The following is a 21,074-nucleotide window of genomic DNA, read 5'->3' as shown; positions in this document are numbered from 1 at the left end:
TGATTTGATTTGAACATGTTGGCGAACTGCCAGAACCGACAGCTCGTTTCATCGTCCATAGAGCACTTTGCAGTTCTATGTTCGCGCAGACGCATGCGTTTTTTTATCCTCGGCCAACTCTCTGTGTGCTTAATGTGATCCTGACCAGCCAGTGACAGCCTCCCTGTTAGGAAGCTACGGCTGAAAACTAAAAGAGAACGGGGGAACTGGTCCCTAAAACGAACTCCACCTTTATGTTCGGTGCAGCAGCGGCGCGGCCCGTGTGTCTGTGTGCGCGACGTGTGCTGAAGGGCCGCGTGTATACGTATGTATTATCATATATCATGCTGCGAGCACGTACGCGCCCACCCATGATTCTCATTAAAGTTTGATCATGTGTTCTAAATCACATTGAACTTTAAGAGTTACTTCAGTCTGTTTAAATGACTGTGGAATAATACAGAATTACATTAGTCTTCTTTTTAACCTATTGAAATAAAACGTGTCATGTTTATTGAGAACTAATACTGAGTGCACTTGATCAGAGTAGTTGTTTACCTTTAAAATCTACTGATAATTTTTGTTGTGACAGAGTAGCTTAAAGGTAGGGTAGGAGATTTCATTCTGATGCACTTTTTGTTAAATTAGTGTAACTTCTATTTACAGTCTGATAGCAACCAATTAGTTCGGCAGTTTCGCTATAAAAAGAAGAATATTAATCATCTGTGGAAGCTATAAAACGCTAAAAACATCAGCCAATCCTACGAGGCGCCCCTGCGCGTATAGTTGGCTGGTTGTCACTCTCTTCCTGCTCTGCGCGCACCAGAGAGGTACGTGCATGATGGCCGAAGTCACAGGCTGGTTGGGAGGCGTGGCTTTGGGGTGAGCTCCGAGAGAACGGGGCGTGTGTTTACTTTCAAAATCTGGCTGACTCTCACTAAGTTTTCAAAATCTCCTACCCTACCTTTAAGTCATTTACACAGAAACATGCAAATTAGCGTCAATGTAAAAACAAATCGTGATAAATCGCCCACCCCAACCCACACTAGGCACATTTAGGGGAGCTCTGAGATAGTGTCGATTTTTGGGTCACAGGTTACAGACTTAATTTACTGTAGTCGGCTTCCTGAAATAAATATAGTAAAACATGCCAGTGCATGTTTTTTCGCTGTCTCCGTCTAATAACCACAATGCAGTGTCTATTCTGTTGCCAACCATGCCTACTTAATTCACTATGTTTTAGCGTTATGTTGCCTCTTGAATTTCTCTTCATGGCTCACGCATTGAGAGTGAGACCCACACAATTCAACAGGCTCACACGGTACACATGGCTTCACCGCACATAAATTCCTATAAACCATCCTATAAACGAGCCAAAGGCAGACTACTGTGCATTTCCAATAGATGTCTGGATTTAGCAACCTATTAATTACTTATTTACTTAATTACAAATTACTTCTAATTTGAAAATATAGTCACACATTTACGTTTTTTATTGCAATGGTACTTCAAGTTGTACACAAAGAGACAGACTGCGATCAGATTTCCCACAAATGATCCTTTATTACAAAAAATACATGTCAGCAGAGATCAGGTCATTATTAGTGTATTGATTAAATAGCATTAATTGACCTCACAGCTGTTTTCATTTGATCCATACAGATTCAGAGTTCCTACATATTTTTACTAAAAATCATCTGTATCTAAATAATTTTTTGTATAAAACATCAAATTTTATATTTGCATATTTTAGAGTGGGACAGAACGAGCTGAAGTTACGGTGGCATCCACTGTCTTCACTTTTTGTTCCTGTTTTCTTCATTACCACCCAGCGATCCTAACAGTAAAGCAGCAACACCAACAAAAGCTGTAACTAAGACAACGCTCAGAAGTACTTGGCCTGCCTGCTGCACCTGCAGGGGGAAACACAGGATTTACTTGGTGAGCAGGAAGCATGGTGTCATTCAAAATTCAATTCAAAACACACTTTTTATGCCACCGTGCAGGTGACAGTCACAGCCAGAGGCATCTGAGATGAGTGGGCGACCACCTGTCAGACGCAACCTTTATATGAGCTAACCAGGATGGAGGTGGATGGAGACACCACATCATCCAGTTTTTTTTCATCAAAATCAGCTCACACTGACATGAAGCAGCTGTTACCAACCACTGCCTGACTAGTATAGATATCCTTTGATATTTTTGCCTCTACCACAGTCAAAGGACTGCCATGGTTCCACCTACCTGTCTGGACTCGGCCTTTCCGTAGCGCAGCTCATTGACAAAGTGTTCACAGTTCTGCCCTGTGATGCTGTACGGCAGCACTCTGCCCACCCACCCACAGGCCTCCTTCACGATGACCTGAGCAGGATGTGGGTGGTATTTTTCATCCAGGCTGTTGTTGATTCTACACTTGTCATTTCCCAATACATCTGTCAGTTTCTCTTTCTTCACCATGGCTCTGTCAGTAAAGACAGACATCGAGCCTGCACCAGGACCTTCAGCTAAACACAAATGAGACACATTTTAAAGTTCTTGAGGTGCTAAAGTCAGGTTGACCTAAAACAAATAACTTAAATTTATATTCTACATGTCACAGTGAGTACTGGCTGTCAGACGTGTTATTCCAGATTTGGGATTAACTCACAGGTAGATGCCAAATGTACAACGAAGCCATCACCAACATACACGGCCCAGTGCTGATAGATACCACGATCGATCTCAATCAAGTCTCCAGGCTTTAGCTTTACAGACTTGAATAAGACAGAAGACAGAAAAATATATTAATTAATAAATAAATAAAATATGACTTGATGTTGCAGCAGACAGAAATTGCATGTATGTCATATAAATGTGTTAATTAGCCGATGTTGCACATAGTACCATATCAAATGTCTTTAATAAAACATTATTGTGACATCATAATAGTTAATGTTAATAGTTAATAGTTAATGTCAATGTTAATTTTTCGTTCATGTTTTATGAGTGCTGATTAATCATAACTCGAAATATCAACTTCTCTTTGCCCTTTTTGGCCGCTGTGAGCACCCATACCGTAATAATTCACAAGGTTCACTTTCGATTCCTGTACGGCACGTTAAAAGTCTTTAAATGTGTTTAAGCCGGTAAAAGAAAGAAGAAATAACTTGCAGAGATAAACTTATCAGTCAGTTTACAGCAGGGCCTCATCATCACTAAAAAGTTACTATGTTTTGAAGAGTTTACTTACCTTTTCTTCATGATCCATTTTTATTGATGCGATGTGTTAACAGAAGTGAATAGTGTAGACTGTATTGCATAGATGTCCAGACACTTCTTAAGAACTCTCAGGAGCCTGACAAGGCGGGACTTTTTGTAAAACACAACCCAGAGCACTCCTACATCCGATGGGGGAAGAAGGTTTTTTGTTGAGGTTAAAGAAGCAGTTTGTCCAGTTTATTGCGTCTTACTCAATCCTCCAAAAGTCGCCAGATGAGAAGAAGGATGGGCCCTACCTATTTGTCTGACGCGCCGCGAGTGCTAAAAAAAGATGCTGTATCCATCTTCATCTTGATGAGGTTTTATATGTGAACATGGAAGATATAACTGCATTTCAGAGAGGAAAACATGTAAACTGAGAGAATGAGACAGAGGATGAAACGTGTAAAGGTGTATGGTATATGGTCAACAAAAACTGTGTCCACCCAGCTTCCTTCTCTCCTCCCAAACCCCTGTGCCGGTAAGTGAGTGCCTGTTTTATAGATTCCAGTTATCACTAGTGTTGTGTCGGTCGCGAATGTTTCGTTCAATATGAACGAATCTTTTATATGATTCGGGAGCGATGGTTCTTGTCAGTGATTAATTCGTTCTCATGCCACATGGCAGGCAGCTATGAGCTCAGTTGGCAGGACAGGAAAAATGATTAGTTCACGACTCGTTCAGCCTCGGGTCTGCGTTCTTTTGTCACATGACAGCCAGGCCGCTCAGGCTGTGTAAGAAGCAGTTTTCATTCTCGTCCATTTGCCACATGACAGGCTTCTCTGGCTGCACAGATTCGTTCATTGTTCTCAGTCATCGTTCATTTGTCACATGACAGCTACCTATACCCTGACAAATGAACGAAAGAAGAATCCGTAACGATCTGTATGAACAAACGTGAACGGACTGTAGTGTTTGCTGCTCGCCAGTCGCCACACCAGCCTGAGTGGTCTGGCCGTCACGTGACAAAACAACGAAGACCCAGGAGCGAACGACTCGTGAACTAATCATTTCTGTTTCCTGTCCTGCCAACTGAGCTTATGCGGCTGCCTGCCATGTGGCGAGAGAACGAATCGCTCACTGAGGTGACAATTAAAAGATTGTTCATATTGAACGAATTGTTCGCTAGCAACACATACTACTGCACGATCAAAGTATATGGCTCCTACACAGTGAATTGGCCAACTGAAAACTTGGTTTTCATTGTCAGGCTCCCTGGACACATTCAATGATTTTAACAGGACAGAAAAGCCACTGATGACAATAATTACAATGTGTCAGACAGGATTTGTATCTAAACAATTACAGTGCACAGGAAAGATGGTAATCAGCAGATATGAGTCATTTTGAAAAAAGATCCTAAAATGATGTTGGATATAGACAAAGATAAGATGTCATGAAAACAAATAATACAAATATAGTGAAATATTATATTTGACTTGACCTTGGAACTGGCCATGTCAATGTCACATTTTTTTTTCCTCAGACTGGTTTGACCTCCTGATGAGTTTCAGCACCTGAAAGAAATACATACTCAGCACAATAGAGGACATAGTGAATACTGTCCATTTATTTGCTGGTTTAAAACCATTTCATACATGCATATTTGGCTTTTTACAGGTAGCTGATGTGTAGGCTAGTATTTCTTTTCACTGCTGTGTTCAAAACTAACCATGAAATCAATGTGTCGCTATTCAGCATAAAGATCTAATTTAAATTGGACAGAAACCACAGTGAACTGGGTCATATCCACAGAAACTTGGAAATGCGTGCAGGGCGTGGTACTCAGAACACATAATGAGAAAATTAAGGTAATTCGTTACTGTTACACTGATAATGAAAGTGAAAATATAATTTTACTGTTTCATTTGTAATGAAAGTGAAAATATTGTAGCATCCAGCCAGATTAAAAAGAGACCGGACGGGAAAGCTTTTAACAAGCCGGTGCTTTATTGGAGACCTAGAACGGTTACTGTTGGCTGTAACGACGCTGATACAACCGTAACAAAACTTCCTAACTCACTAGCTAACTCAGGCTCCCTCCTCATTTGCGCTTCACACACATACACACACATACAGCTTTTTCACTCTTACACAGACGCTCTGCCCCCTGACCTTCTTAGCCAATTATATGCCTGACCCTTTACACATACACTATGTCCTTAAACAGACAGCAATCACATAACACCTGAACAGGACACTAACATGACAACATTTAACAAAACATTACTGCAGGATTGCTACAATATAATTTTACGGTTTCATTCGTAATGAAAGTGAAAATATAATTTTACGGTTTCATTCATAATGAAAGTGAAAATATAATTTTACTGTTTCATTCGTAATGAAAGTGAAAATATAATTTTACTGTTACGCTCATCTTTATTAAAATAATAGGCTAATTAAAATCTAATCTAAACATAATGTCATATGAATAAGTTATCCAATAGCCTATTAGTATACATACTACCATATCAAATGTTTGTAATAAAACATTATCGTGATATTATTTAGCTTACCTATCAAAAATGTTTTAAATGGATGCTATGGAACTATGAATACCGACTTCTCATCATACGGTAATAATTCTAAAACCATTGTGGTGACCGAGATGCTTTTCCACAGATGAAGGTTCACTTTTGGTTCTTGTGCAATACTATAGACATCTGGATTCAATTAAACGTGTATTTAAGTATTTAAGCGTATTTAATCAGATCAGAATCTAATTTAGCACAAGGCTGGCAATAAGTAGAAATCTCAAGTTATATCGATGATTTAATGGGTTTTACTAACCCTTTGCCACAAGCTATTTCTACTGATGCCATGTGTTAACAGAAGTGAATAGTTGTCCAGTCATTTCTTGGGAATTTTCAGGAAGCCTGCAAGGCAGGTCCTTACGGAAAAGCTCAACCAAACAGTCCCCAGAGGGGTCCCACTTAACATGGGGGGAGGGGGGGTTATTGTGCGGTTAAAGCAGTTTGTAAAAATGTTTTGTTGTATTTGTGTCTGTTAAATACACTGCTCAAAAAATAAAATATTGGGAACACAGTGCAACTCCAAGCCAGTCACACTGAAATCAGCCTGTCCAGTTAGGAAGCAACACTGATTGTGAATCAGTTTCAGCTGCTGTTGTGCAAATGGAACAGACAACAGGTGGAAATGAGAGGCAATTATCAAGACAAGCCCTATAAAGCAGAGGTTATGCAGGTGCTGACCACAACACATAAGGCGGTGTCTACAACCCACACAAGTTGCTCAGGTAGTGCAGCTCATCCAGGATGGCACATCAATGAGAGCTGTGGCAAGGTTTGCTGCGTCTGTCAGCACAGTGTCCAGAGCATAGAGGAGATACCAGGAGACCAGGCCAGTACACCAGGAGACGTGAAGCTGGCCGTAGGAGGGCAAAAACCCAGCAGCAGGACCGCTACCTCCTCCTTTGTGCAAGGAGGAGCAGGAGGAGCGCTGCCAGAGCCCTGCAACATGACCTGCAGCAGTCACTAATATGCATGTTTCTGCTCAAACTGTCAGAAACAGACTCCATGAGGGTGGTATGAGGGCTCGACATCCACTAGTGGGGCTTGTGCTTACAGCCCAACACGGACATCCACATCAAAGACACCTCATCATCCCCAGTGAGGCTGGGGATGAATGTCTCGGACACAAGGACCATCAGCACCGGTACCCCCCAAGGCTGTCTACTTTCCTCTCTGCTCTTCTCCCTATACACCAACTGCTGCACCTCCAGCCACCAGTCTGTCAAGCTGATTAAGTTTGCTGACGACACCACCCTCATTGGACTCATCTCAGACGGGGATGAGTCTGCCTACAGGAGGGAGGACCGTCTGGTGTCCTGGTGTGCTGACAACAACCTGGAGCTGAATGCCCAGAAGACAGTGGAGATGACTGTTGACTTTTGGAAAGTGCCAGCTCCATCACTCCCCCTCACCCTGACAGACACCCCCATCTCCACAGTGGACTCTTTCCGCTTCCTGGGTACCACCATCACCCAGGACCTCAAGTGGGAGCTCACCATCAGCTCCCTCATCAAAAAGACCCAGCAGAGGATGTACTTCCTGTGGCAGCTGAGGAAACTCAAGGTGCCGGCCAGAATGATGGTTCAGTTCTACACGGCCATCATTGAGTCCATCCTCACCTCCTCCATCACAGTGTGGTAAGCTGGGGCCACTGCCAGGGACAAGCACAGACTGCAGCGTGTTGTGCGCTCTGCCGCGAAGGTGATGGGCTACAGCCTGCCATCTATCAAGGACCTGTACGTCTCCAGGACTCTGAGGCATGCAGGTCGGATCACAGCTGACCCTTCTCACCCTGGACACGGACTCTTTGAGCCACTACCCTCAGGCAGGAGGTTACGGTCCATTTGGACCAGAACCTCACGCCACAAGAACAGCTTCTTCCCCTCTGCTGTTGGACTGTTAAACTGTAATTAATGCACTGCTCTGCACTGTCCCTTCACAAGGTCACTTTAGTATAGTCACTGCACAATGATGACTATTTGCACTGTTTACTCCATCTTGCACTAGTACCACCTCACCGACCCATGTGGTACCTGTTACATTATTACACTGTTCCATTCGTTCATATAAAGGTCTATGTTTACCATTACATCCGCCACTCATTTTATGTTCTGTTCATTGTATGTCTGTTATGTCATGTCTGTTATGCCATGTCAATTTAGCCTTACTTTAGTTTATTTACCTTAATTTTATCTTATTTCATGTTAATTATTATATGTTCTTTGTATGCACCAATCACTAAGGCAAATTCCTAGTAATGTGAATCCCCTTCACTTACATGGCAATAAACACGATTCTGATTCTGATTCTGATGCAGGGTGATTGGCATTTGCCAGAGAACATCAAGATTGGCAGATTCACCATTGGCGCCCTGTGCTCTTCACGGATGAGAGCAGGTTCACACTCAGCATATGTGACAGATGTGACAGAGTCTGGAGACGCCATAGAGAACGTTCTGCTGCCTGCAACATGACCGGTTTGGCAGTGGGTCAGTAATGGTGTGGGGAGGCATTTCTTTGGAGGGCCGCACAGCCCTCCACGTGCTAGCCAGAGGTACCCTGACTGCCATCAGGTACCAGGATGAGATCCTCAGACCCTTTGTGAGACCATATGCTGGTGCAGTGGGCCCTGGGTTCCTTCTGATGATGACAATGCTAGTGGCTGAAGTGTGTCAGCAGTTCCTGCATGATGAAGGCATTGACGCTACCAGCACATCTGGGACATCATGTCCATCCACAGACTGCACCACAGACTGTCCAGGAGTTGACTGATGCTTTAATCCAGGTCTGGGAGGAGATCCCTCAGGAGAACATCCATCGCCTCATCAGGAGCATGCTCAGGCGTTGTAGGGAGGTCATACCGGCACGTGGAGGCCACACACACTACTGAGACTCATTTTGACTCAATTTCCACTCGGTTGGATCAGCCTGTAATGTGATTTTCCACTTTCATTTTGAGCATGGTTCCAAATCCAGACCTTCATGGAATAATAATTTGGATTTATTATTTATTATTTTGAGTTATTTTGTTCTACATATTCCACCATGTAATGAATGAAGATTTTCAACTGGAATATTTCATTCATTGAGATCTAGGAGGTGTTATTTTAGTGTTCCCTTTATTTTTTTTGAGCAGTTTATATCCAGAGTACACACATGCATGTGTTAGAATAAGTGCTAGAGAAAACAAATGTTTAATAGAAAAAGATTTAAAAATCATTTAAGTATATATCGTTTTGAACACTTCTGCTCTCACTACTAATATGCTGACTTTTCTTTAATGTCTGTTTAACATCCTTGAGATACTGAAGCCACTGTTTCTGTCAGTGAAATCTGTCTGGCTGATGGAGGAGTCTGTAATCCAGGTGCCTCAGAGCCACAAAGAAGCAGCAGTCTCCACCTCCCTCTACAATTCACAGGTGTGTTGTGATCGTATTAACTTGATTGGAGTGTGTGGAAATCATTTTGGATGGACCTTGTCCTAGAAGATTTTTGCCTTTTACCATCAAGAGTCACATAAATTATTCTTTATTCCAATGTTTAAAAACAGTTAAATGTCAGAGGAAGACAAAAGTGGTAAAACACATTTCTGTGAGATGTAAAGACAATTTCATCATGTTAAAATTCATTAACATTGTTCAGAGAATCTAAGAATAAACTCATATATATTAATATTATTAGCTTATCAGGTATTGGCTAATAGAACTTATTCAGCATTTAATTTTAACTTTAATAACATAACTAATGTTTCTTCATTATCAGGGACCCTGATAATATAATTCATTTTACTTACACACACATACACACCCTTCACAATCCAAAGTACATCTCATCTTCTGACTTTCATATCAAAATGTACTCATATTTCATCTTGGCACATTAGTGGAAACATTATTTGTTGAATCTGTGCTGTCTGTAGAAAAGTTAAAGTCCTTCATCCTAAACCACCCAAACAAAGAAGAATAAAGCATCAGATAGAAGCTGAGCGGAGACAGTATCAATGATTTAACTGCTTTCAGCCTGAAATCTCACATATGTAGCTGGGCAGTGTTATGTGTGCTTAATCATGACAGGAGCCAGTTAGGCTTTGCTGGTGATCCGTTAATCAAGCGTCTGAACAGGTGGCGACGTGCTTCACTCTGTGTTCTTGTTTTGTTTTTTGCTGCCCCCAAACAGAAATCTGCTGAGGGCTGTCCCCAGACCCAACAGTAATGCACCCACAGCAGTCAGGATTCCAACTGTGGTCGCCTTATGCACCTGTAAAGGGAAGATGCATGGACATGGAGCAGACTGCTTTGAAGTCCCAGCTGAACCAATGTGCACTGTGGTTTGCCCTACCTGCCGGGATTCAGCCTTGCCATAGCGCAGCTCATTGACAAAGTGTTCACAGTTCTGCCCTGTGATGCTGTACGGCAGCTCGTTGCCCACTAACCCACAGGCCTCCTTCACAATGACCTGAGCAGGACGTGGGTTGCATTCTTGATCCAGGCTGTTGTTGATTCTACACTTGTCATTTCCCACCACATCTGTCAGTTTCTCTTTCTTCACCATGGCTCTGTCAACAACGACAGCCATCACGCTGCCGGAGCCTGCACCAGCACCTTGAGTGAAACACAAACAACTACAGTGATTACTGGCTGTCAGAGGTGTTATTCCAGATTTGGGATTAACTCACAGGGAGGCACCAAATGTACAATGAAGCCATCGCCAACATACACGGCCCAGTGCTGATAGATACCACGTTTGAACTCAATCAAGTCTCCAGGGTTTGGTTCCACATACTTGGATTAGACAGAAGACAGAAAAATAAATAAATAAAATATGACTTGATGTTGCAGCAGACAGAAATTGCATGTGTATTACATAAATATGTTAATTAGCCGATGTTGTAAATAGTACTATATAAAATGTCTTTAATAAAACCTTATTGTAATATCAAAATAATCAAATAGTTTTAATATTAATATTTTCATTCATGCTTCATGAGCGTTGATGAATCATAACTTTAAATACAGAGTTCTCTTCGCCCTTTTTGGCCGCTAGGAGCACCCATACCGTAATAATTCACATAGGCACGCATCTAAACATCATTGTCGTGACCGAGATGAAGGTTCTCTTTCAATTCCTGTACATTCCTGTCCTGTTAAAAGTCTTTAAATGTGTTTAAGCAGGTAAAAGAATGAGGGAATAACTTGCAGAGATAAACCTATCAGTCAGTTTACAGCAGGGCCTCATCATCACTAAAAAGTGTTACTGTGATTTGAAGAGTTTACTTACCTTTTCTTCATGATCCATTTTTATTGATGCGATGTGTTAACAGAGCTGAATAGTGTAGACTGTATTGCATAGATGCCCAGACACTTCTTAAGAACTCTCAGGAGCCTGACAAGGCGGGACTTTTTGTAAAACACAACCCAGAGCACTCCCACATCCGATGGGGGAAGAAAGTTTATTGTTGAGGTTAAAGAAGCAGTTTGTCCAGTTTATTGCGTCTTACTCAATCCTCCAAAAGTCGCCAGATGAGAAGAAAGATGGGCCCTACCTATTTGTCTGACGCGCCGCGAGTGGTAAAAAAAGATGCTGAATCCATCTTCATCTTGATGAGGTTTTATGTGTGAACATGGAAGATATAACTGCATTTCAGAGAGGAAAACGTGTAAACTGAGAGAATGAGACAGAGGATGAAACGTGTAAAGGTGTATGGTATATGGTCAACAAAAACTGTGTCCACCCAGCTTCCTTGTCTCCTCCCAAACCCCTGTGCCGGTAAGTGAGTGCCTGTTTTATAGATTTCAGTTATCACTAGTGTTGTGTGAATGTTTCGTTCAATATGAACGAATCTTTTATATGATTCGGGAGCGATGGTTCTTGTCAGTGATTAATTCGTTCTCATGCCACATGGCAGGCAGTTATGAGCTCAGTTGGCAGGACAGGAAAAATGATTAGTTCACGACTCGTTCAGCCTCGGGTCTGCGTTCTTTTGTCACATGACAGCCAGGCCGCTCAGGCTGTGTAAGAAGCAGTTTTCATTCTCGTCCATTTGCCACATGACAGGCTGCTCTGGCTGCACAGATTCGTTCATTGTTCTCAGTCATCGTTCATTTGTCACATGACAGCTACCTATACCCTGACAAATGAACGAAAGAAGAATCCGTAACGATCTGTATGAACGAACGTGAACGGACTGTAGTGTTTGCTGCTCGCCAGTCGCCACACCAGCCTGAGTGGTCTGGCCGTCACGTGACAAAACAACGAAGACCCAGGAGCGAACGACTCGTGAACTAATCATTTCTGTTTCCTGTCCTGCCAACTGAGCTGATGTGGCTGCCTGCCATGTGGCGAGAGAACGAATCTCTCACTGAGGTGACTCGTTACTCCTGAGCAATTAAAAGATTCGTTCATATTGAACGAATCGTTAGCAACACATTACTACTGCACGATCAAAGTATGAAAAATCAACTTCTGTATACAAGTATTTCATTGTCAGGCACAGCACTTGTGTAGCATTAATGCTATTTTCATGTTGTTTAGATTTGACCCCTTTGTGCTGACCTCCATGGTTTACTCATCTTTTCCATTTTGCTTAAAATACTTAAGAGAAAAATTATGTTTTTTTCTCAACAGAGACTTGTCACAGTCAGATCACAGCAGAGAATAGTCTTCATTAAATATTGTAATTTGTAATTAGGTCCCAGGATGTGAATAAGTACAAAGTTGACAATTAAGTGTAACGGATGGTTTGACAAGTTTCACTTATTTAGTCCACGGTTAGTTTCAACTGGTGTCATTTTCAAGCAGGCTTCATGAGAGACTCAGGAAACCACTCCTCAAATCAGGTGTTTTCAGTTAGAATAACATTTATTAATCACATCAATTGTCTATGAAAGTGACATTTTTATGCTGCTTTGCAAACAGCATATTTGTGATTTGTTTATATTCTGGATATAAACAAAGATAAGATGTCATGAAAACAAATAATACAAATATAGTGAAATATTATATTTGACTTGACCTTGGAACTGGCCATGTCAATGTCACATTTTTTTTTTCCTCAGACTGGTTTGACCTCCTGATGAGTTTCAGCACCTGAAAGAAATACATACTCAGCACAATAGAAGACATAGTGAATACTGTCCATTTATTTGCTGGTTTAAAACCATTTCATACATGCATATTTGGCTTTTTACAGGTAGCTGATGTGTAGGCTAGTATTTCTTTCACTGCTGTGTTCAAAACTAACCATGAAATCAATGTGTCGCTATTCAGCTTTAAGATCTAATTTAAATGGGACAGAAACCACAGAGAACTGGGTCATATCCACAGAAACTTGGAAATGTGTGCAGGGCGTGGTACTCAGAACAGATAATGCGAAAATTAAGGGTCAGTCGTTACTGTTACACTGATAATGAAAGTGAAAATATAATTTTACTGTTTCATTTGTAATGAAAGTGAAAATATTGTAGCGTCCAGCCGGATTAAAGAAGAACTGGACGGGAAAGCTTTTAACAAGCCGGTGCTTTATTGGAGACCTAGAACGGTTACTGTTGGCTGTAACGATGCTGATACAACCGTAACAAAACTTCCTAACTCACTAGCTAACTCAGGCTCCCTCCTCATTTGCGCTTCACACACATACACACACATACAGCTTTTTCACTCTTACACAGGCGCTCTGCCCCCTGACCTTCTTAGCCAATTATATGCCTGACCCTTTACACATACACTATGTCCTTAGACAGACAGCAATCACATAACACCTGAACAGGACACTAACATGACAACATTTAACAAAACATTACTGCAGGATTGCTACAATAAAATTTTACGGTTTCATTAGTAATGAAAGTGAAAATATAATTTTACGGTTTCATTAGTAATGAAAGTGAAAATATAATTTTACGGTTTCATTCGTAATGAAAGTGAAAATATAATTTTACTGTTACGCTCATCTTTATTAAAATAATAGGCTAATTAAAATCTAATCTAAACATAATGTCACATGAATACGTTATCCAATAGCCTATTAGTATACATACTACCATATCAAATGTTTTAATAAAACATTATTGTGATATATTATTTAGCTTACCTATCAAAAATGTTTTAAATGGATGCTATGGAACTATGAATACCGACTTCTCATCATACGGTAATAATTCTAAAACCATTGTGGTGACTGAGATGCTTTTCCACAGATGAAGGTTCACTTTCGGTTCTTGTGCAATACTATAAACATCTGGATTCAATTAAACGTGTATTTTTTTTCTCAAGTACTATAGACAATGACGCGTTAAAAGTATTTAAGCGTATTTAAGCAGATAAAAAATGATTAAATATGAAAATCTAATTTAGCACAAGGCTGGCAATAAGTAGAAATCTCAAGTTATATCGATGATTTGATGGGTTTTACTAGCCCTTTGCCACAAGCTATTTCTACTGATGCCATGTGTTAACAGAAGTGAATAGTTGTCCAGTCATTTCTTGGAAATTTTCAGGAAGCCTGCAAGGCAGGTCCTTACGGAAAAGCTCAACCAAACAGTCCCCAGAGGGGTCCCACTTAACATGGGGGGAGGGGGGGTTATTGTGCGGTTAAAGCAGTTTGTAAAAATGTTTTGTTGTATTTGTGTCTGTTAAATACACTGCTCAAAAAATAAAATATAGGGAACACTTAAAGAAGAACACAGTGCAACTCCAAGCCAGTCACACTGAAATCAGCCTGTCCAGTTAGGAAGCAACACTGATTGTGAATCAGTTTCAGCTGCTGTTGTGCAAATGCAACAGACAACAGGTGGAAATGAGAGGCAATTATCAAGACAAGCCCTATAAAGCAGAGGTTATGCAGGTGCTGACCACAACACATGAGGCGGTGTCTACAACCCACACAAGTTGCTCAGGTAGTGCAGCTCATCCAGGATGGCACATCAATGAGAGCTGTGGCAAGGTTTGCTGCGTCTGTCAGCACAGTGTCCAGAGCATAGAGGAGATACCAGGAGACCAGGCCAGTACACCAGGAGACGTGAAGCGGGCCGTAGGAGGGCAAAAACCCAGCAGCAGGACCGCTACCTCCTCCTTTGTGCAAGGAGGAGCAGGAGGAGCACTGCCAGAGCCCTGCAACATGACCTGCAGCAGCCACTAATATGCATGTTTCTGCTCAAACTGTCAGAAACAGACTCCACAAGGGTGGTATGAGGGCTCGACATCCACTAGTGGGGCTTGTGCTTACAGCCCAACACGGACATCCACATCAAAGACACCTCATCATCCCCAGTGAGGCTGGGGATGAATGTCTCGGACACAAGGACCATCAGCACCGGTACCCCCCAAGGCTGTCTACTTTCCTCTCTGCTCTTCTCCCTATACACCAACTGCTGCACCTCCAGCCACCCGTCTGTCAAGCTGATTAAGTTTGCTGACGACACCACCCTCATTGGACTCATCTCAGACTGGGATGAGTCTGCCTACAGGAGGGAGGTGGACCGTCTGGTGTCCTGGTGTGCTGACAACAACCTGGAGCTGAATGCCCAGAAGACAGTGGAGATGACTGTTGACTTTTGGAAAGTGCCAGCTCCATCACTCCCCCTCACCCTGACAGACACCCCCATCTCCACAGTGGACTCTTTCCGCTTCCTGGGTACCACCATCACCCAGGACCTCAAGTGGGAGCTCACCATCAGCTCCCTCATCAAAAAGGCCCAGCACAGGATGTACTTCCTGCTGCAGCTGAGGAAACTCAAGGTGCCAGCCAGAATGATGGTTCTGCCGAGAAGGTGATCGGCTGCATCCTGCCATCTATCCTAGACCTGTACGTCTCCAGGACTCTGAGGCGTGCAGGTCGGATCACAGCTGACCCTTCTCACCCTGGACACGGACTCTTTGAGCCACTCCCCTCAGGCAGGAGGTTACGGTCCATTTGGACCAGAACCTCACGCCACAAGAACAGCTTCTTCCCCTCTGCTGTTGGACTGTTGAACTGTAATTAATGCACTGCTCTGCACTGTCCCTTCACAAGGTCACTTTAGTATAGTCACTGCACAATGATGACTATTTGCACTGTTTACTCCATCTTGCACTACTTGCACACTAGTACCACCTCACCGACCCATGTGGTACCTGTTACATTATTACATTATTACACTGTTCCATTCGTTCATATAAGGGTCTATGTTTACCATTACATCCGCCACTCATTTTATGTTCTGTTCATTGTATGTCTGTTATGTCATGTCAATTAGCCTTACTTTAGCCTCCACGTGCTAGCCAGAGGTACCCTGACTGCCATCAGGTACCAGGATGAGATCCTCAGACCCTTTGTGAGACCATATGCTGGTGCAGTGGGCCCTGGGTTCCTTCTGATGATGACAATGCTAGTGGCTGAAGTGTGTCAGCAGTTCCTGCATGATGAAGGCATTGACGCTACCAGCACATCTGGAACATCATGTCCATCCACCAACGCCACCTTACACCACAGACTGTCCAGGAGTTGACTGATGCTTTAATCCAGGTCTGGGAGGAGATCCCTCAGGAGAACATCCATCGCCTCATCAGGAGTATGCCCAGGCGTTGTAGGGAGGTCATACAGGCACGTGGAGGCCACAGACACTACTGAGCCTCATTTTGACTCAATTTCCACTCAGGTTGGATCAGCCTGTAATGTGATTTTCCACTTTCATTTTGAGCATGGTTCCAAATCCAGACCTCCATGGATTAATAATTTGGATTTATTATTTATTATTTTGAGTTATTTTGTTCTACATATTCCACTATGTAATGAATGAAGATTTTCAACTGGAATATTTCATTCGTTGAGATCTAGGAGGTGTTATTTTAGTGTTCCCTTTATTTTTTTTGAGCAGTTTATATCCAGAGTACACACATGCATGTGTTAGAATAAGTGCTAGAGAAAACAAATGTTTAATAGAAAAAGATTTAAAAATCTAAGTAAGTTTAAGTATATATCGTTTTGAACACTTCTGCTCTCACTACTAATATGCTGACTTTTCTTTAATGTCTGTTTAACATCCTTGAGATGCTGAAGCCACTGTTTCTGTCAGTGAAGTCTGTCTGGCTGATGGAGGAGTCTGTAACCCAGGTGCCTCAGAGCCACAAAGAATCAGCAGTCTCCACCTCCCTCTACAATTCACAGGTGTGTTGTGATCGTATTAACTTGATTGGAGTGTGTGGAAATCATTTTGGATGGACCTTGTCCTAGAAGATTTTTGCCTTTTACCATCAAGAGTCACATAAATTATTCTTTATTCCAATGTTTAAAAACAGTTAAATGTCAGAGGAAGACAAAAGTGGTAGAACACATTTCTGATGTAAAGACAATTTCTGTCAGGGTTTGTGGATGAGGTGAGGACACAGTTGCAGGACGCAGAGCGGTTCAAATCCAAAAAAGGTCTTTTATTTAAAGCCAGGAGGGCAAAACAATACAAAACTAAAAATCACACTACACGTGGCAAAACAAAAGCATAACATGAACAAAGAACTACCTGGAGCATAGCATAGCATAGCATGGCATGGCAAGGACGAGACTTTGTCACACGAGACAAAGCCCACACAGACGAGACGAACTAGCAAGGACAAAGGGGAAGACACCGACTATATACAAAGGGACCAGGGAAGACAACGAGGCACAGGTGACGCACATGAGGGCAGGGCTGGTAATCATACAAGGAGGGAAAACACAGGAAGCAAAACTCAAGACAATACACAGGGAGGACAGGACTACCAAAGTAAAACAGGAAACACAAGACAAGACTAGACAACTAAACACAAACCCAGGAAAACAGAACACCAGGACTACAGGAAACGATAGCTAAACACAGATAAAACTAAAAACCCCAAAACAAGGAAAACAAAACCATAAATAACACCAGGTCGTGACAGAACCCCCCCTTCAAGGAACGGCTCCCAGACGTTCCTAAAAACACAAAACAAGGGTTTAAACAAAATGACAGGGAGCCAAAGTTCAAGGTTTCAGAAACAAACTCAAGGTCTAGAGTTCAAGAAGGCCCCGGCCATGGGCCAACAGGGGCAACGGAGACAGAGGTCCCATGAAACGAGAGTCTGGGGTGCTTGGGGTGCTTGGGGGGCAGAGTCAGAAACGGAGGGGACAGGGACCCTTCAGGGTCCGGGCGGAAGCCCAGCATGGACAGGGGTGAGGACCCTCCGGGGTCCGGGCGGAAGCCCAGCATGGACAGGGGTGAGGACCCTCCGGGGTCCGGGCGGAAGCCCAGCATGGACAGGGGTGAGGACCGTCCGGGGTCCGGGCGGAAGCCCAGCATGGACAGAGCTTGGGACCCTTCGGGGTCCGGGCGGAAGCCCAGCATGGACATGGCTGAGGGCCCTCCGGGGTCCGGGCGGAAGCCCACCAGCGATGGAGACGCAGACCATCCGGGGTCCGGCCAGAACACCAGCGAGGACGAGGCCGCGGACCCTCCAGGGTCCGGGCAGAACACCAGCGAGGACGAGGGTCCGGGCAGAACACCAGCGAAGACGAGGCAGCGGACCCTCCAGGGTCCGGGCAGAACACCAGCGCCGAAGACGAGGCAGCGGACCCTCCAGGGTCCGGACAGGAAGCCAGAGCCGAAGACGAGGCAGGGGACCCTCCAGGGTCCAGACAGGAAGCCAGAGCAGGGGACCCTCCAGGGTCCCGACAGGAAACCAGAGCAGGGGACCCTCCAGGGTCCCGACAGGAAACCAGAGCAGGGGACCCTCCAGGGTCCCGACAGGAAACCAGAACCGAAGACGAGGCAGGGGACCCTCCAGGGTCAGGGCTGGAAGCCAGAGCAGGGGGCCCTCCAGGGTCCCTACAGGAAACCAGAGAGGAAACCAGAGCATTGACCCTCCAGGGTCCCGAAAGGAACCAAAGGCTGGGGGCCCCTCAGGATCAGGGCTGGAAGCCAGAGTTGGGGGTTCCCCAGCGACTGGACCAGTCGCTGGGGCTGAGAGTCCCTCTGGGTCAGGGCGTGGACCCAGATCTGGACTCGGCCTTTCCGTAGCGCAGCACATTGACAAAGTGTTCACAGTTCTGCCTTGTGATGCTGTACGGCAACACTGTGCCCACCCACCCACAGGCCTCCTTCACGATGACCTGAGCAGGATGTGGGTGGTAGTTTTCATCCTTGCTGTTGTTGATTCTACACTTGTCATTTCCCAACACATCTGTCAGTTTCTCTTTCTTCACCATGGCTCTGTCAGTAAAGACAGACATCGAGCCTGCACCAGGACCTTCAGCTAAACACAAATGAGACACATTTTAAAGTTCTTGAGGTCCTTAAGTCAGGTTGACCTAAAATAAATAGCTTAAATTTATATTCTACATGTCACAGTGAGTACTGGCTGTCAGACGTGTTATTCCAGATTTGGGATTAACTCACAGGTAGATGCCAAATGTACAACGAAGCCATCACCAACATACACGGCCCAGTGCTGATAGATACCACGATCGATCTCAATCAAGTCTCCAGGCTTTAGCTTTACAGACTTGAATAAGACAGAAAAATATATTAATTAATAAATAAATAAAATATGACTTGATGTTGCAGCAGACAGAAATTGCATGTATGTCATATAAATGTGTTAATTAGCCGATGTTGCACATAGTACCACATCAAATGTCTTTAATAAAACATTGTCGTGATATCATAATAGTTTTAATATTAATTTTTCGTTCATGTTTTATGAGTGCTGATTAATCATAACTGGAAATATCAACTTCTCTTCGCCCATTTTGGCCGCTGTGAGCACCCATACCGTAATAATTCACAAGGTTCACTTTCGATTCCTGTACGGCACGTTAAAAGTCTTTAAATGTGTTTAAGCCGGTAAAAGAAAGAGGAAATAACTTGCAGAGATAAACTTATCAGTCAGTTTACAGCAGGGCCTCATCATCACTAAAAAGTGTTACTATGTTTTGAAGAGTTTACTTACCTTTTCTTCATGATCCATTTTTATTGATGCGATGTGTTAACAGAAGTGAATAGTGTAGACTGTATTGCATAGATGTCCAGACACTTCTTAAGAACTCTCAGGAGCAGTGGCGGTTCTAAGTATATTCACACTATACACAAACACGCAGTGACGCACACTATCAGGACAGAGTGAGACCTCCCTCCTTCACTCCCTGTACGTTCCGTTTGAAGACCCAGAGGTGAGCTGTCCCCCACGCCCCCTCCCCTCCTCTCACAGCTTCTGTGTACGGCAGCTTCTCAGCATCAGGGGCGCCTGCAGCTGCAGGGGGCGCTAATTTGCCAATTCTCCACACAGTGATCTATAATATACATAGAAACTGACTCATAGATGAGTTTCAGCACCTGAAAGAAATACATACTCAGCACAATAGAGGACATAGTGAAGTTTCCTGTCCATTTATTTGCTGGTTTAAAACCATACATACACATTTGGCTTTTTACAGGTAGCTGATGTGTAGGCTAGTATTTCTTTTCACTGCTGTGTTCACTATGAAATCAATGTGTCGCTATTCAGCTTTAAGATCTAATTTAAATGGGACAGAAACCACAGTGAACTGGGTCATATCCACAGAAACTTGGAAATGCGTGCAGGGCGTGGTACTCAGAACACATAATGAGAAAATTAAGGGTCAGTCGTTACTGTTACACTGATAATGAAAGTGAAAATATAATTTTACTGTTTCATTTGTAATGAAAGTGAAAATATTGTAGCGTCCAGCCGGATTAAAGAAGAACTGGACGGGAAAGCTTTTAACAAGCCGGTGCTTTATTGGAGACCTAGAACGGTTACTGTTGGCTGTAACCACGCCGATACAACAGTAACAAAACTTCCTAACTCACTAGCTAACTCAGGCTCCCTCCTCATTTGCACACACATACACACATACAGCTTTTTCACTCTTACACAGACACTCTGCCCCCTGACCTTCTTAGCCAATTATATGCCTGACCCTTTACACATACACTATGTCCTTAAACAGACAGCAATCACATAACACCTGAACAGGACACTAACATGACAAACATTTAACAAAACTGCAGGATTGCTACAATATAATTTTACTGTTTCAATCGTAATGAAAGTGAAAATATAATTTTACTGTTTCAATCGTAATGAAAGTGAAAATATAATTTTACTGTTACGCTCATCTTTATTAAAATAATAGGCTAATTAAAATCTAATCTAAACATAATGTCACATGAATAAGTTATCCAATAGCCTATTAGTATACATACTACCATATCAAATGTTTGTAATAAAACATTATCGTGATATTATTTAGCCTACCTATCAAAAAATGTTTTAAATGGATGCTATGGAACTATGAATACCGATACGGTAATAATTC

The 21,074-nt window shown here is 43.0% G+C and overlaps 3 protein-coding genes across 3 annotated transcripts; all 3 read right to left on the bottom strand.

Annotated features, from left to right (window-relative positions):
• Nucleotides 1-1,517: 1,517 nt before the first annotated feature.
• Nucleotides 1,518-3,326, bottom strand: LOC114442885 (HRAS-like suppressor 3). The gene is made up of 4 exons (XM_028416728.1): nucleotides 3,209-3,326; nucleotides 2,627-2,732; nucleotides 2,224-2,483; nucleotides 1,518-1,892 (listed from the first exon to the last, which is right to left on the bottom strand). The coding sequence occupies exons 1-4, from the start codon at nucleotides 3,224-3,226 to the stop codon at nucleotides 1,776-1,778; spliced, it is 501 nt and encodes a 166-aa protein (XP_028272529.1). The 5' UTR covers nucleotides 3,227-3,326; the 3' UTR covers nucleotides 1,518-1,775.
• Nucleotides 3,327-9,672: 6,346 nt separating this feature from the next.
• Nucleotides 9,673-11,104, bottom strand: LOC114442882 (HRAS-like suppressor 3). Its single transcript, XM_028416725.1, has 4 exons — nucleotides 11,027-11,104; nucleotides 10,425-10,530; nucleotides 10,088-10,350; nucleotides 9,673-10,006 (listed from the first exon to the last, which is right to left on the bottom strand). Exons 1-4 carry the CDS (start codon nucleotides 11,042-11,044, stop codon nucleotides 9,884-9,886), a joined length of 510 nt encoding a protein of 169 aa, XP_028272526.1. The 5' UTR covers nucleotides 11,045-11,104; the 3' UTR covers nucleotides 9,673-9,883.
• A 7,406-nt stretch (nucleotides 11,105-18,510) lies between these two features.
• LOC114442887 (HRAS-like suppressor 3) lies at nucleotides 18,511-19,878 on the bottom strand. The gene is made up of 3 exons (XM_028416731.1): nucleotides 19,685-19,878; nucleotides 19,132-19,237; nucleotides 18,511-18,988 (listed from the first exon to the last, which is right to left on the bottom strand). Exons 1-3 carry the CDS (start codon nucleotides 19,700-19,702, stop codon nucleotides 18,714-18,716), a joined length of 399 nt encoding a protein of 132 aa, XP_028272532.1. The 5' UTR covers nucleotides 19,703-19,878; the 3' UTR covers nucleotides 18,511-18,713.
• Nucleotides 19,879-21,074: the final 1,196 nt, after the last annotated feature.

This window comes from Parambassis ranga, chromosome 10 (genome assembly GCF_900634625.1).
Source record: "Parambassis ranga chromosome 10, fParRan2.1, whole genome shotgun sequence".
Taxonomy (NCBI): Eukaryota; Metazoa; Chordata; class Actinopteri; family Ambassidae; genus Parambassis; species Parambassis ranga.
Note: the sequence above shows the minus strand (reverse complement) of the source record. Positions and strands in the feature narration are given on the sequence as shown.

What these genes read in the sequence shown, in the direction of transcription:
- LOC114442885 (XM_028416728.1), bottom strand. An exon ending in TGTACATTTGGCATCTACCT is followed by an intron (nt 2,484 to 2,626) that starts GTGAGTTAATCC and finishes ATTTGTGTTTAG; the next exon opens with CTGAAGGTCCTGGTGCAGGC. An exon ending in GAAAGGCCGAGTCCAGACAG is followed by an intron (nt 1,893 to 2,223) that starts GTAGGTGGAACC and finishes TTCCCCCTGCAG; the next exon opens with GTGCAGCAGGCAGGCCAAGT.
- LOC114442882 (XM_028416725.1), bottom strand. An exon ending in TGTACATTTGGTGCCTCCCT is followed by an intron (nt 10,351 to 10,424) that starts GTGAGTTAATCC and finishes GTTTCACTCAAG; the next exon opens with GTGCTGGTGCAGGCTCCGGC. An exon ending in GCAAGGCTGAATCCCGGCAG is followed by an intron (nt 10,007 to 10,087) that starts GTAGGGCAAACC and finishes TTCCCTTTACAG; the next exon opens with GTGCATAAGGCGACCACAGT.
- LOC114442887 (XM_028416731.1), bottom strand. An exon ending in TGTACATTTGGCATCTACCT is followed by an intron (nt 18,989 to 19,131) that starts GTGAGTTAATCC and finishes ATTTGTGTTTAG; the next exon opens with CTGAAGGTCCTGGTGCAGGC.